The sequence below is a fragment of the Rhodamnia argentea genome, chromosome 2, assembly GCF_020921035.1.
Source record: "Rhodamnia argentea isolate NSW1041297 chromosome 2, ASM2092103v1, whole genome shotgun sequence".
Classification (NCBI taxonomy): domain Eukaryota; kingdom Viridiplantae; phylum Streptophyta; class Magnoliopsida; order Myrtales; family Myrtaceae; genus Rhodamnia; species Rhodamnia argentea.
In genome coordinates this window covers 32,785,989-32,800,017 of record NC_063151.1, presented here as the reverse complement: position 1 = coordinate 32,800,017, position 14,029 = coordinate 32,785,989, and the positions used below count along the sequence as shown (strand labels likewise).

The 14,029-nt window shown below is 39.4% G+C and overlaps 2 protein-coding genes across 3 annotated transcripts; both read right to left on the bottom strand.

The window, feature by feature from the left end:
• Positions 1 to 2,638: 2,638 nt before the first annotated feature.
• Positions 2,639 to 8,694, bottom strand: LOC115756792 (uncharacterized oxidoreductase At4g09670). The gene is made up of 2 exons (XM_030696750.2): positions 8,153 to 8,694; positions 2,639 to 3,430 (listed from the first exon to the last, which is right to left on the bottom strand). Exons 1-2 carry the CDS (start codon positions 8,612 to 8,614, stop codon positions 2,810 to 2,812), a joined length of 1,083 nt encoding a protein of 360 aa, XP_030552610.1. The 5' UTR covers positions 8,615 to 8,694; the 3' UTR covers positions 2,639 to 2,809.
• Positions 8,695 to 9,649: 955 nt separating this feature from the next.
• On the bottom strand, positions 9,650 to 13,754 carry LOC115756656 (pentatricopeptide repeat-containing protein At1g09900-like). Of its 2 annotated transcripts, none has more exons than XM_030696543.2 (2): positions 13,412 to 13,754; positions 9,650 to 11,082 (listed from the first exon to the last, which is right to left on the bottom strand). In XM_030696543.2, the coding sequence occupies exons 1-2, from the start codon at positions 13,416 to 13,418 to the stop codon at positions 9,854 to 9,856; spliced, it is 1,236 nt and encodes a 411-aa protein (XP_030552403.1). In that variant the 5' UTR covers positions 13,419 to 13,754; the 3' UTR covers positions 9,650 to 9,853. The 2 variants fall into 2 exon arrangements, with proteins under 2 accessions (XP_030552403.1, XP_030552488.1); XM_030696628.2 differs by having other exon boundaries at positions 9,650 to 11,169; positions 13,414 to 13,754.
• Positions 13,755 to 14,029: the final 275 nt, after the last annotated feature.

The following is a 14,029-nucleotide window of genomic DNA, read 5'->3' as shown; positions in this document are numbered from 1 at the left end:
CAGGGCTTCTCGAATACGGACGTGTTTCTTGTTAGAAACCTAATTTGCAACCTAGTGGCGTTATGCTTAATGAATAAATGGATCCTTGGCTTACCGTGGCCAAAGAGAGAAAAAAGAAGAATCCAGGCGTACATTACGTAGTGCTGTATTACGTAATGCTGTATTGTTCTGAAACTTTTCTAGGTGTAAGGACATTAGCTCTCTAAATGTCCTATGTGCTTTTGATTATATGATGTCGTCCGTAATGTGCTTCTGTGAGATGGAATACTGTATTGCAACAAAGATCTCTTGCCCTTTCTTCAAGAAGAATGATTTGCTTCCATGCCTTTTCCAATCCAAAACCAGTCTTCGAGACTTCCCCAAGAGCTCATTTCAGGAACCTGTAAATCCATCTGAGATGAACAACTATGCAGAGAGAGAGAGAGAGAGAAGGGACGATAGGATGAGGGACTGGCCAAGATGGCCAGACATGCCTTGAAGTTTCTAGGAGTTTAGGATTTCCTTGGGTACTCTAAAAAATTTGTAGGGGCAGTATGAAAAAGTATTTTTGTAGTCTTGAGGAATTACCTTAGTAATGGGACTGATGGTACGTGAGGAAATTGGATTTCCACCCCTAAGATCAAGGGAAGGGAAGGGAAGGAGCTCGTGTATTTTTTCTCATTTATTACATCCTACAAAATCCAACACAAGAAGAGTAATTGAGGTTTCTTGCCCAAAAGCACTCCCCTTTTTAAAGTTGAAAGCTACTAGTATAACGATCTGACAATACTATCGGTTATTTCTAACCACACGATCTCTTAATCAATAAGTGATTTATGCAAAACACGCGATGATAGTATTTGAATTTACGATTGAAATTGTACCGTCCCTCACAAGATTGTCAAGGAAGTATTTTCCTTTAAAGTTTTTTTTCTAGGAAAAATTACCAAAAAAGTCCTAAAGCTATTGCAATTGGGTCAATTCAGTCTTAATTTTTTTTTTTTTTGGGCCAATTCAATTCTAAACATTTTCTAATAGTTTCAATTCAGTCCATCCAATCAATTTTGGCGGATCGGCGTTAACATGGATGCCGGTGGGGGTGAGCTTCGCCTAAGGCCGGTGAGATCGACCTTGCTAGCCGTCTCCTCGGTCCGGCGACCGTCCGGAGGAAGAAGAACGAAGGGGAAGAAAAAAAATAGAACATAGAAAATAAAAAAAAATATTATGTTATCGGATGGCCGACATAAGTCGCTACATCCACATCGGCGTCGGTTTACTAAAATTAGTCCGATGGAGTGAATTAGCATAATTTCAAAAGGTTTAGGACTAAATCAGCCAAAAAAAAAAATATTCAGAACCGAATTGACATAATTGCAATAGGTTTAAGGCCTTTTTGGTAATTTTTTTCCTTTCTTTATATGGTTGAGGTGGCCAATGAGCGAGTGAGTAATTGGCAAGGGGTCAAAAAAAAGTTTAAGTGCCATATTGTCGCAATCTCAATATGTAGGTCCACACAAGAGAGAGGGAGAAGGGCGTTATAGAAAAATGATCAAGTGACAATCTTTAATCTATTGAGAGAATAACAGTCTGCTCTGGACCACAAAAAAGCAAATAATGAATAATTATAAATTGTTGTGGTGATCATTCCTTCACGAATTTGTAACTCCCAATATACTAATATTCTTATAGTGGTCCAAAAACTATTATGCTATTAAAATCTGGATCTATAATATGGCCAAAAAAAGAGAGAATTGGGATGAGGCAAGAGGAGAGCCGACCTTTTTTTGGTCGCTTGTGACAAAAAGTGAATTTCATGTATGTAGATTAGATTAACGAAAGAATCTTTCACTAACACATATAATTGTCAACTCATTAAAGCTTAAAGTTTAAACATTAGTTTTTTACTAAGGTACTTGAATTATAATATGATCTTTTTTTCATTTCCATTCAAGAGTTCTTTATGTGTTTCCGCGCACCTTTGAGACTCCCAAAAATAGACAAATTCATTTTCTTTTTTTGGGAGCACATACAATATTTGTCACTACAAAAAGATAATGGTAACCCCCCATTAATTACTTCATTTATGGGGGCGGATTCTCCCGATGGTCGATGAATAGATGCACCCTAGGAAGGATTCGCTTGTGATTCTATCTTCAGTATAGCAAAAAAATGCTTAAGGGCTGGGGATCCTCGTAAAATGCAATTTATGAGAAATCAATAAAAGGACATCAATTCAAATCCTGAATTTTCGAATTGAGAGAGATATTGAAAGAGATCAAGAATTCTCACTATTTCTTGGATTCATGGACATCACCATTCCCATTGCTATTCCTGGACCGTAAGTAAGATTTTCACCTCAACTTAATATCAATTGTATGTATCAACTAAATAGGATCCTTCATTCGACCAAAAGGGGAAAAAAAAAATCCTTCATTGCATCTTTCAATAGGGAGCTCCAAGTCATAAAATCTCATGCATATATTGCTTAAAATATCTAATTCTACTTACTAAACCTTTCCCTTATTGATAAACTACTCATTTGTTACAATATAATGCATTAACATCATGAATTAAGTGACGCGAGTGATAATGATCATACACCATGAGTTTAATCCCCACTAAATTTCACTCCTTAACTGCTATATGCAATTTTCTACTATAGAAAAGCAATAGAAATATTATTCATTTATATACAACTTTTTGTTTTAATTATGAAAAATTTCAAGCAACAAGTTTTCATTGATTAAGCCAACAACTCCTTATTCAACGAATCACCCCAACGGGAGGGAGTTAGGAGCAAATTACAAATGAAACCCCAAGGACAGAATATTCAACCAACTACCTCGACGGGCTCAAATCCTCTCTCAATTGACAGCTTCACCGCGTCAATCACCAGCTGAGTCTTCCTGCTGATGATCGGCCACTTCATCTCAGGCCGTGAACCTTCGGCTTTAATGGCACCAACCAAGCTGGAAAACTCTTTCACCATTAGAGCCTCCTGAGGAAGACTAGTACTGACTAAATGCTCGGCCGGCTTGGGGACCCACCCGGTCACCAGCTCGTCGAACCATGATTCCGAAGCTACAGAGAAAGATGCTTCGCTCTCTTGAAATGGGATGATGAAATCGTGGACATGCAAAGTTCCCTTTGTACCGACAGCTGTTATATCCATTGTCAAATGAGATAAGAACGAGCAATGGAAGGTCGCTACTTTTCCATCTTCCCAGTATAGAGAAGCCCCACAGGATAAAATGACCCCTGCCTTATTGAAAATGGGCCCACGCAAGGCCGTCACTGTCTTAGGCAATTCATAATCGTTGCCCCACAGAATTGACCGAGTGCAGTACCAGCCAGCATCACCGAGAGCACCAAGCGCATCAAGATCTGGCTTAACACGAATGTCCGTCTCCAGAAAATCAGGATCAGCAGCGAAAGTGAAACAGGTGTGCATCTGTGAGACCAAGGAAAACCATCTTTAAGATATCAGGAAACCCACTATCTAGAGCAACTTGTATAAATTAGTTGTTCAACGTGGGAAACCTCTGGCCCATCTAAGAACATGGGAAACCATATATACGATTTACCATGGGATACAGAATCACAAGTCACAGATTCAATGCAGTAACTTAAGCAATCCGATATCCACACTATAGACTCCTGGACAATTGAGGCTTCAAACCATTTCAAAAGCGAAAACCCCGCAGGGTGCACACCAACTCGTGAAAGAATTAGAAGAATAAGATCCAAGAGAAGAGTGCACGCAAGAAAAATACTTTCCCCAAATACTCTACTACCTCTTTATCTCCTTTCAAAACCTTCAAGGACAAAAGAAATCTCACATTATATTTGGAGTTGCCAAAGGTTTATTCTGGACATGGAAAAAATGCCATGAATCAAAATGCAAAAGACATGAATGACCTACGCAGCATTCACGTAGGTATTTACCACATTCCAGAAAGCTCTAGATGTCTACTCTCTAAAACACCTAAAACCACCAAACTTGCATCCATCTGTTTGGGTGCTCTCTGAGTACCAAATATTATCAATTCACGATGATCCTTTCCAAGGGTACTTGATCCAAGCTCCTATCACAAAGATCTGCTTCAAGGAAGCAATTTGACAGTATGCTTTCCAATTTGGTTGAACTAGATATTCTGCTGCACCCATCCCCTCTCCATTTCATTGTATAAAGAGTAAAGGTGAGGATGCGAAAGTCTCTTGAGTTCACACTACTCATACGGTAAAATCTTAAACATGGCATAATTTAGGCTTATCATTACGTAGTTCCGGCTCACCAGCTGACTCAGTCCTATGAAGCAGACACTAAGATGATCGAAGAACGTGCTGTTATTGGCATAGAGGAGCTATTACTGTTTTTGGCACTCTAAAAGGAGACCTGACAAGCGCTAAGAATCAAAGAATATCCTACAAAGAGGGTTGATAAGTGCTAAAAGGGGCTATTACTGTTACTGGCATTGGCATTCTAAAAGGAGACTTGACAAGTACTAAGAATCAAAGAATATCCTTTAAAGAGGGTCAATCCCCAACTTCCCAACTGATCTTGGGAAATGCAAGGGAGATACAACACCTCATAGCAAGGGAGAAAAGGGTTCAATATTCAACCCGTTAACAGACATGATAAGGCCAAATGTGTATAAGCATGTCAGCTGCCATATTTGACCAGAAGATCCATGGCCAGTATCCTACCACATCCATATGTCTCAATCTAAATCTCCAAATAACTGCTTTGCACCACGCAAATGACTTTCAACCATAGTAACCACCTAGCCCATGTGTTAGACCAATGAAATACAGGTTGCCCGTTTAACTAAATTTACACACATCTGGTTTCTTTCCACATCACAACTATCACACAATATAACACAATAAATGTAAAGCGTATGCTGATAAAGTCACTCCATCTCAATAATGCTTATAAGCTCAAATGTCCACTTTACCTTGACATGCAATTTTAATGTCAAGATCATCACGTTGGCAAGTGATTTCTAAATATCCAGCTATACAACTCTTAAAAAGCACCATATACAGAAACTCTCAGCAGGATATCCAAGTGCATCTTGGAAATTCATCTTACTGGGATTATCCCAGTGATTTATCAGCAAAACCCCAAAGTTAGTACTATATCCTATTTTCTAGACTATTCCTGTGTTCTTAAGGCAAGAGGTGTTAACTACAAAAGTATATAGTTATTTCACAGGCTGGCGGAATGAACATTAGAAGAGACTTTGGCAGGAATCTCTTCAGGTTTTCTTCATCTGATATTCCAGTAGAGAAAGGTGAAACAAAATAAAACTCCTGGAGCATATAATGAGAATTCTAGCACATGAGATACTCCTAATTGCCACCACGAGGAGCTAACCTTTTATCATGACCAAGCATCAACCCAACCACCACGAGTATATTTATTACTGAACTATAAAGTGTCTAAGGTTCACATAACAACAAATGCCACGTAATAACTGATGAAACTCCGCAAAATGTCAATATTCTTTCTTCTCTATATTCAACACTTATATCTGCAAATTGGTGACTTCATTTGAGATCATGACAATAACATCATGTCCATTATGTCACATCAAAAACTATACTCAAAATCCATTCGAAGCATAGTAAGTTAATAAACCAGCTTTACCAATTACTCTTAATGTATAACCCACTACTATCTAAAAAGTTCTAACAAGGAATTATTTTTGAGGATCCTGTTCCCAACCAACTTAAAAAGAGAATGCATGAAAAGAGAAACCACCGCAACACAATACTGCAGTGTTCTCATAAAATCCCTTGTCAGTACTTTAGAGAGATAATGCAGGACCCCAGAAAGATCGTTTCACCAACCCCAATCTTCAGAATTTTCATCATGCTGCATTTTAAAAGCAACTTGTATCAGCACTAACTGGTGACCATGCTTTGAGAATTAGAAACCAATTTACTGTAATTTGCAAGTTAAAGCATTCCTAGTAACGGAATGAGACTTCTATGGTAGATGCCAGAATGCATACCTGAAGTGTTCTATTCCCTGAACATGGCCCTACTCTATCCTTTCTGTTTAGCCATTTATTATGTTATCTGGTTAATATAAAGTCATGTGACTATTAATGAGCTCCAACAGTTGAGATTGGAAATTGCTATGTCAGATTGAATGTTGTGATCATCTTTCATCAACAGCTCTAGTATAAATTGGTACTTAAGTTTCTTGTGGTTTTTCATGAACCCCAGAACATCTTTTCTTTGTCCAGCTTCACTTAAACTGTATTTAGCCCTGTTTTTGTTCTTTTTATTATCTTTTCCTTCTTCAACTACATCAATTGGTATCAGAGCCCCATGTCAAGGTGTTTTTGCCCACATAAATTTGATATCACAGAAGAAAACATCCTACATCCTACCTTGCAATTAGGGTTTTCTTTGGACAAAATGGTTGGACGTGGAAGAGGTCACAGAAGCGGTAATCAAGCCCATCAAAACGATTGATTGGAGGCTTATTCGGCATTGCAGCGATAGGAACCTTCTGAAGCCCATATGGAGAATTGGGAAGGCGACTGCTACTTTCTTTCACCCTACTGCTAAAGACAGATAGCATCCCTTGGACATGTCGGAAGGTGGTCTCAAGGATGATGGTGATGAGGGATTTGATGAAAATCACTTTCATGATGCCGGGCCATAAATAATGCTGGAGGAGGTGGATTGGAAGAGCAATTGTGTAATGTCTTACATTTCGTGAAGAAATTTATTCTTTTAGTGAAGATTTCGACAAAATGGAACCACAAAAGTTAATGGGGTTATGAAGATGCCATACAAATAGTTGTTTGGGATGACTCTAATGCTCAAGAAAAATTTGAAATATTTTCACTTGGAGAGGGTGATTAATTGCAATTCCTTGAAGATTCAAGTGAAAATAAAAAGGATTCTCTTGTAGAGTCTCTTCATCAGACATCAATAAGTACCACAGAAGAGGATCAACAATCATGTGGAGGAGTTGCTAGCCAATTTAAAGTTGAAGAGAGAGAGTATCTTCCATGTTGATGATTGACTTTACTATTCTTCTTCAATTGGAATGTTCGATTGAATTTATCAATTGGAAGCTTTCATGAAGCAAGAAAATTTCGATGGTTTTGGTGACGAGATTCACTTACTAATGATGATTGGAAGAAATTCACTATATCTGCTTATCAAACACCGAAACTTGAGGTCGGTTTTTCTCACATCGGAGAAGGAAGGAACCACAACATATATAGCAAGTCATTGCGAAATTGCCGGATAAATTAGCTATCAAAGCTACAAATACACGATTTCTGGAAAGGAGATGAAGAAGATTGGTTCAGAGATATCTCCTGAAAAAGTTGAAATCTCAAGATTGGAGCTTGATCCTTTCCTACCCACAAAAAATGATGTACAAGCATAATTCTAGCTTTTGTAATTTTACAGGTCTTATTTTTTGTTGTCACTTATTATGTTATTCGCCAAACAAATAGTCCTGTGCCAGTTGTGTGACTTTTAATTGATCCCGAACAATTGAGCTGTTATATTAGATCAAGAGTTGAGATCGACTTTCATCTGTAGGTCTTTAAGTCTGTTTGTCAATTAGTTTTCTTCATACCAATAAACATCACTGGTTTTTCATACGCCCAAAAATATCTTATCTTTGTTCAAGCGTAGCCTGTTTTCGTTCTTTTTGCTATCTATGTCCATTGGTTTCAGAGCCCCTTGTTAGGGTTTCATTCCCACATCACATCTTTTAGAGATGGCCCCAAAAGAATGCACATATTCAGTGATTCAAAAACACGTGCATACCGACCACCTTTGGTTTTTTACATGGCTTATCCCTAGAATAAACTCAGTACAATTACCTACATTTACTCCGAAGATTGCCATTATTAGTGAAAACCCGCTAAGAATGTTTAGCTGACCATTTCATCAGATTCATTCCTTTTTTTTTTTTTTTTGGTGGACAGACGAGTTCTTATTCGACAATTACCAAAAGAGAAAGTAAAATTCTTGGACCGAGCTTGCCCCTCCAAAAATTTCCTCAAGAACGAAAAGACAACGCCCATTGTTATCTTCCCCAAAACCACAAACCCCACACCAGAGACACAAGGCCCAAAACAGAACCAAAATCGAAAAGACCGGAACAATCATCAAGGAGCCAAGAATTTACCGCTCTGAGTTTCCCGAAAGCCCTCTCGTTAGAGACGAACTCCTTCATCTTCGCCGTCCTGGGGTGATGCATCCACATCGTCCCGTCCATGAACTGCACCCCGTTCGCGACGCAAGCCTCCACGATCTTATCGAACTCGGCGACGTTCAGGGCCACCGGCTTCTCCAGGAGCAGGTGCTTCTTCTTCTGGGCGGCCAGGACGGCCCACTTGGCGTGTAGGCTGGTGGGAAGGGGCACGTACACGGCATCGACCTCCGGGTCGTCGAGGACGGCGTCGTACGAGCCGTAGGCCCGCGTCCCCGGGGGGAAGCCGTTGTCGGCGGCGAACTTGGCGGCCTTCTCGGCGGAGCGGCTGCCCACGGCGACGATGTTGGCGTTGGGGGCGAGGGTTATGGCTCGGCCGACCTTCCTCGCTATCTCGGCGCAGCCCAGGATCCCGAACTTGACGACCGTCTCCGACATTCTTCTTTTTCTTCGCGTCTTCTCGAAGAGAGGGAGAGAGAAACTGAGAGAGAGCGGGCCACTAATGGGAGCTGCATTTGCAGGAGGGTTCGTTCGCTTCAAACTTAATCTAAAATCACGGATTTGAAAAAATGCAGCCCCGTTGTCGTTTTCCTTTTCTCCTCATTTGCTACGTGGGCGGAACTCTTGTCGTTGACTCTTTTGGATTCGGATAGAAGATAACGAGGAGCCTGAATTTGGGCTTTAATCGTCAAGTGGTCAACTTTAAATTTGCTTAATATAACCCTTAAACTTTTATACAAAAATATTTCATATGGACTAAATTAAAAAAAAAAATCAAACAAATTAAATATTTAAAGATGACATTGTATATTAAACTAAAATTTAAAAATCATACGGGACAAATTTAAAATTTAAAAACTACACTGTATAATAAATTAAAGTTAAAAGATCGTCGATAACATCTACGCTTCGAATAAATTATAGAGATAAAATTGATCTGAAAATCAAAATCGCCGGCCCTTTCATTGTTTTATTGGGAGGCCGTAAAGGGAAATCTTTATTAGGTACGTCAACATCTCAATCAATGCTTGAAATGTATGGAGAGAGAGCCACGCACCAGAAACAAATAATGAAAATTCACCGCAGGCCCTGGTAAAGCTTTGCAAGAATAAGGGTTAGCCGTCTTTTTACTTGCGGTCCGAACCTAGCTAGACTTAAAAAGACTTGAGATTTCTCGATTATTGGTAATCTTTTCCCTTCGTTTTCGGGCGGTGGAATCGGATATGTTATTGTAGAATGTCTTCATAGTCTGAGACCACGTACAATATTTACCACAACCGTGACCAAACAAATAAAAAGTTACCGCAAAACTTGCTAAAAGAAAGAGAGGTGTGAGACGGATACAATGTCATTATTCCGTACAATGGTGAATACCACAAGAAACAGTTCATACCAAGCTAAGCCAGCCACATCGTTAATACTTCGACAGCATCACTTACTACCTCCTCAAGACCAGCTGCCCACATCTTCTTCGGCTTTCCCTTGTCCATGTCGCTCCAACCCTATCGTATGATTGGCTCATCTTACTTTCATGGTTGCTTGCTCGTGAAACATTGCTGTCTGGCCACTTGAATGTGAATCATCAGGCGTTCTCCAGACAAGGAACTATATTTCTTGTGCCACCAGAAAGCAAATCAGAAGGGATAAAGAAAGGGTGAATAAAATCCGATATTGTCACTAACCAGCCTCAGAATTCGACCGTGTCTTGAACCTAGCGAAACTGCTTGCCAACTCCTGGGCCAGACGTAGCTCACCCACCTTCTTAAGAGTTTTCAGAACTCCCCAGTGAACTCGAAGGCTCGGTTTCAAACCCTTCTCAATCATTTCAAGCAGAATCTTTTGGGCTGTGATAGTGTCTCCTTTCTTTAGATGAAGCCTTGCAAGCAAGCTGTAAGTCTCATTACTTGAGTTGTTAACACATGAGGAAACTGCATATTTGTAGGCTTCCTCAGGTTGCTCCCGGTGAAAATAACCCTTGACAAAGGCAGTATGTGTTGTAATACGAGGTTCAATCCCATTCAATGCCATTCGATCAAGTAACTGGGTTGCAACATTCATCTTCTCCTCTCTAATGTAGTGATTAATCAGTATCTCAAAAGTCAAAGCATTGGGAGGGCAATCCGTCCCTTCCATTTCTTCGATCACATGGAGCGCTTCACTGAGTTTACCACTTCGACACAAGCTACTAATAAAGTAATTATAGATACCAGTAATTGGCCCAAAGCCTGCTTGCCTCATCTCATCAATCATAACTTTCACATCCTCAAAATCACATCTACGGCACTTCTCCCTCGCCATAATATTGTAGTATGAAGCCTTTACCTCGGTAATTTGAATTACATGCTTTGCAATCTCAAAGGATCCCAAACGGCTAAGCGTCTCGATCAAAGCAAATATCCCAGAATTACGACATGATCCCCCGACTTGATTCAGGACTTTTATTGTCTTGTTCACGGCATCCATTACTGAAGACCTTAAGACAATTAGGAATGTAAAAGCCTTTTCTGTAAGACACACTCCATTCAAAGTAAATTCCTTCAGGAGGAGAAGCATGGTCTCATAATCTTCAAGTCGACCACAATTATCAATGACCAAACTACAGATGTTAGGATTACAGCCCAAGTCAGGCCAGGAGTTCTCAGTCCAGCGAAAGAACCGCAAAGCAGAGACCTTCTTACTGTTGAGGGTTCGAAATATGTGTATAGCTGAAGAGAGAGATGGCCTTACATTCATCAAATCCAACTGCAATTCCAAATCATCTGGGCCACTTTTAATCAACTCCATGATCTGCTGTGATTGCTTCCTTGTAGCTTGCTTCCTTGTAGCATGCATTTGATAGCCATCAAAACAGGCATGGCTTCCAGAAACTTCAGTTGACAACTCCGGTAGGTTCGACGTAGAGTAAACCTATACAAATTCAGCTTGTGAGGTCTCATAATCCGGAGATTCAGCTCTGTACTTCTACAAATCTTGCAACTATTGATATGTGAAACCTGGAAATATTGAAAGAGAGAGTGCTATATTACACATAGAAGACAGCTTCTGAAGGGTTTAAGGAATATATCGTACACAAATCTCACAGATATTTGGCAATAAAAAAGGTAGTTGACAAATAGATATTCCCAACTTTCTCATTAATATGAAAAGAAACCTTGACGACAGTAACCCTTGTCAATACGACCAACTAAGGACGATCATCTTGTCACAAGACTACGGTAAATACAATCAGTATGCATGTATCACGTCCAATTATGATGGGACTTTGGTGGTCACACTTGACATATGTCTTCACAAGCATTCATGGATTTGTTTTGAGCACAATTTAACCTCCTTAAAAGTTTTTTTTTAGTATTCTTATTTTATAGAGTTCCTTATGAAGGAAAATAGACTTCCCATCATATTCGGAGGGCTTGAGGTAGCAAAATTGTCGCATTGCTGAGTACGTGAACACATTAATGAGAACAGAACTTCGACCAAATGAAAAAAAATTGAGAACAGAACCACTCTTCCACTTTCTTATTCTTTATCCTACTCATGTCGTTCCACACCAAACATCAAATGCAGAGGCTGATCGACTACCAGATTCTTTCTTGCAAAGAAAGTCACCAAGTAACGCCCGTGAAACCCCTCTTCGAGGATTATCAATTTTCATAAACCTATCGCTTGGCATCTGAGAGACAAATCTTTGCTTGCTTTAGGAAATTTAACATATTATCCAGAGCATATTACTGGCAGTCTTCTTAGACACAGGTTATAGCATGATAACGTAGAAAATTTTCTATCAGAAACCCAAATAGAGCGGCTACTGTATGATTAATTTGATATACTAGATCAGCAGTTCTTTTCCCAAAAATAAAAGCTGAAGGAAATTTGAGGAAATAATATTTTAAAACAGACTTTTCAAGTAATCAACTATTATATAATGGATGAAAATGGGAGAATTTTGAATCCCGATTCATACAGTAACGTCATTTTGAATTAATTCAATTTGAATTGGTATTTTCTCCATCATAATTATTTGGAAGAAAGATCCACAATAATTAGTCTTGGACAGTTTATTTGTGAAAATGTATGTATAGGCAAAAATGGACCCCACCGATAGATCAGTCCAAATATTATATGGTGACTTTCTTCATCCTAGTATTTCCCAAGTGGTAATGGATCCAAAACAATATAACATAATGTGCAACTTAAAATAAAACTCACATTGTGAAAATATGAAATTTGATGTTTAATTGCAAATTACATCCTTGAGGATAATTTAAAATTCACAACATTAAGAGCAATCAGGAAGCTAATACGATTAACTACTGAAAAGTTGTCACAAAATATAAAGCATGAATATTTAAGAAAAACGGACTCTTTCTTTAGGAGAACCGAATTTCTTGCCTATTTTCTTTAATCTCCATCGGAGACCTATTTCAATTTCATAGACAAAATGACATGGCAAGTATCAAAATAGCTGATGAATAGGACAAACTCTTAATTTGCCTGATGATAAGCAGGTCAAAGTCAGTTCAAAGTACTTAGGGATGTGATCTGGTAACCCACCATGGCAGCCAAGTCAGGTCAACCGCATAAAGGAAGTACAGAATGGTGAAACATGCTTCAATGGCAATTTCAAGATGATTATGCATGTAAGGGATCAGATAAATGTGAATGCAAACAACAGATACCTGATGAAAATCCAAATCTCAGACTAACTCAGGCAGAACAATTGCAACTGTAGATACGAGGATACAGAAGATGAAGCCCAGCGGGATATAAACAATGGCTATGTCAACCAGTAACGCCATGTTCGGATCTAATTCCACATAAACGGTACGACTCAGTCACATAGATCGCAAAGCACCTCAAAAGCATTACAGAATAACACTCTTCTACATCCTCCATTCGAAACTTGCCCATCTCCAAGTTCTTTATAGACCTTCTTTCTACCACACCAGACATGAAAAAGTCGCACAAAATGCGGGTGCTACTTGAATAAGAAAGCACAAACTCAATCTGGAACACTACAGAAAAACAACTTTCTAGCATATTGTCGGTGTTACCCGTTTCGCATTGAGGACCGGTTCTTATACGTGACCTCGAAGATCCTTAATCTTTATTCTCTCGAATCAAAACTAACATCGTAACTGAACAAAATCAACCATTCACAAGACACGACGAGATTGAAGACACCCAAAACAAGCGCCAATAAACAGTTCGAGGAAAAAGAGGTTAAAAAGAACGATTACCTCATGGAGCCGCCCAACCGAGTGCAAACCCACGACGCCCAAATTATCAAATGGAACCTCCGAAACCTTATCAGGCTCGGCCACCTTCGTAGCAGCCGAGACGGCGGCGCTTGGGGTTCGTCTCGCGGCTCGGCCCGCCTTCCTGGCTAGAGCCCCGAACTTGATTACCGCGTCCCACATTTTCCGATTGCGAAGCTGGCTCTGGGCGAAGCACTTCGTCGGCTACTCCGATAGCGAGCGAAATTGGAGTCGGAGGCGATTTGGGGATTCCCCCATCTATACGCCGTTAGCCGGGGGGGTAGTGACGATGTTAGCAGTCGTGCCCGTCGCTCGACACTTAAAAACTTTGAGGCACGTCGATTTAGGGGGAGCAAGGTAACAAAAGGAAGGGAATTTCTGCTCTAAAAGTGCAAAAATCTTTTTAATAATGTAATTTTTGAATTATAAATTTATTTGATAAAAAATTTTATTTATTTTTTTACAAATTACTTTTGAAGTTATTTTTTTTTCAATTTGAAAAGTTAAAAAAAATTACTTTTCAACTCAAAAAGTACTTCTCGCCTCACTCTCTTTTTATTACGACATTACCCTCTTTTCATCATCCCTCTCTTACTCA

Coding starts and splice junctions, on each gene's coding strand:
- LOC115756792 (XM_030696750.2), bottom strand. CDS start 8,614: ATGTCGGAGACGGTCGTCAAGTTCGGGATCCTGGGCTGCGCCGAGATA. Junction 3,431..8,152: donor CTTTCGGGAAACTCAGAGCG/GTAAATTCTTGG, acceptor TTGGTCTCACAG/ATGCACACCTGTTTCACTTT.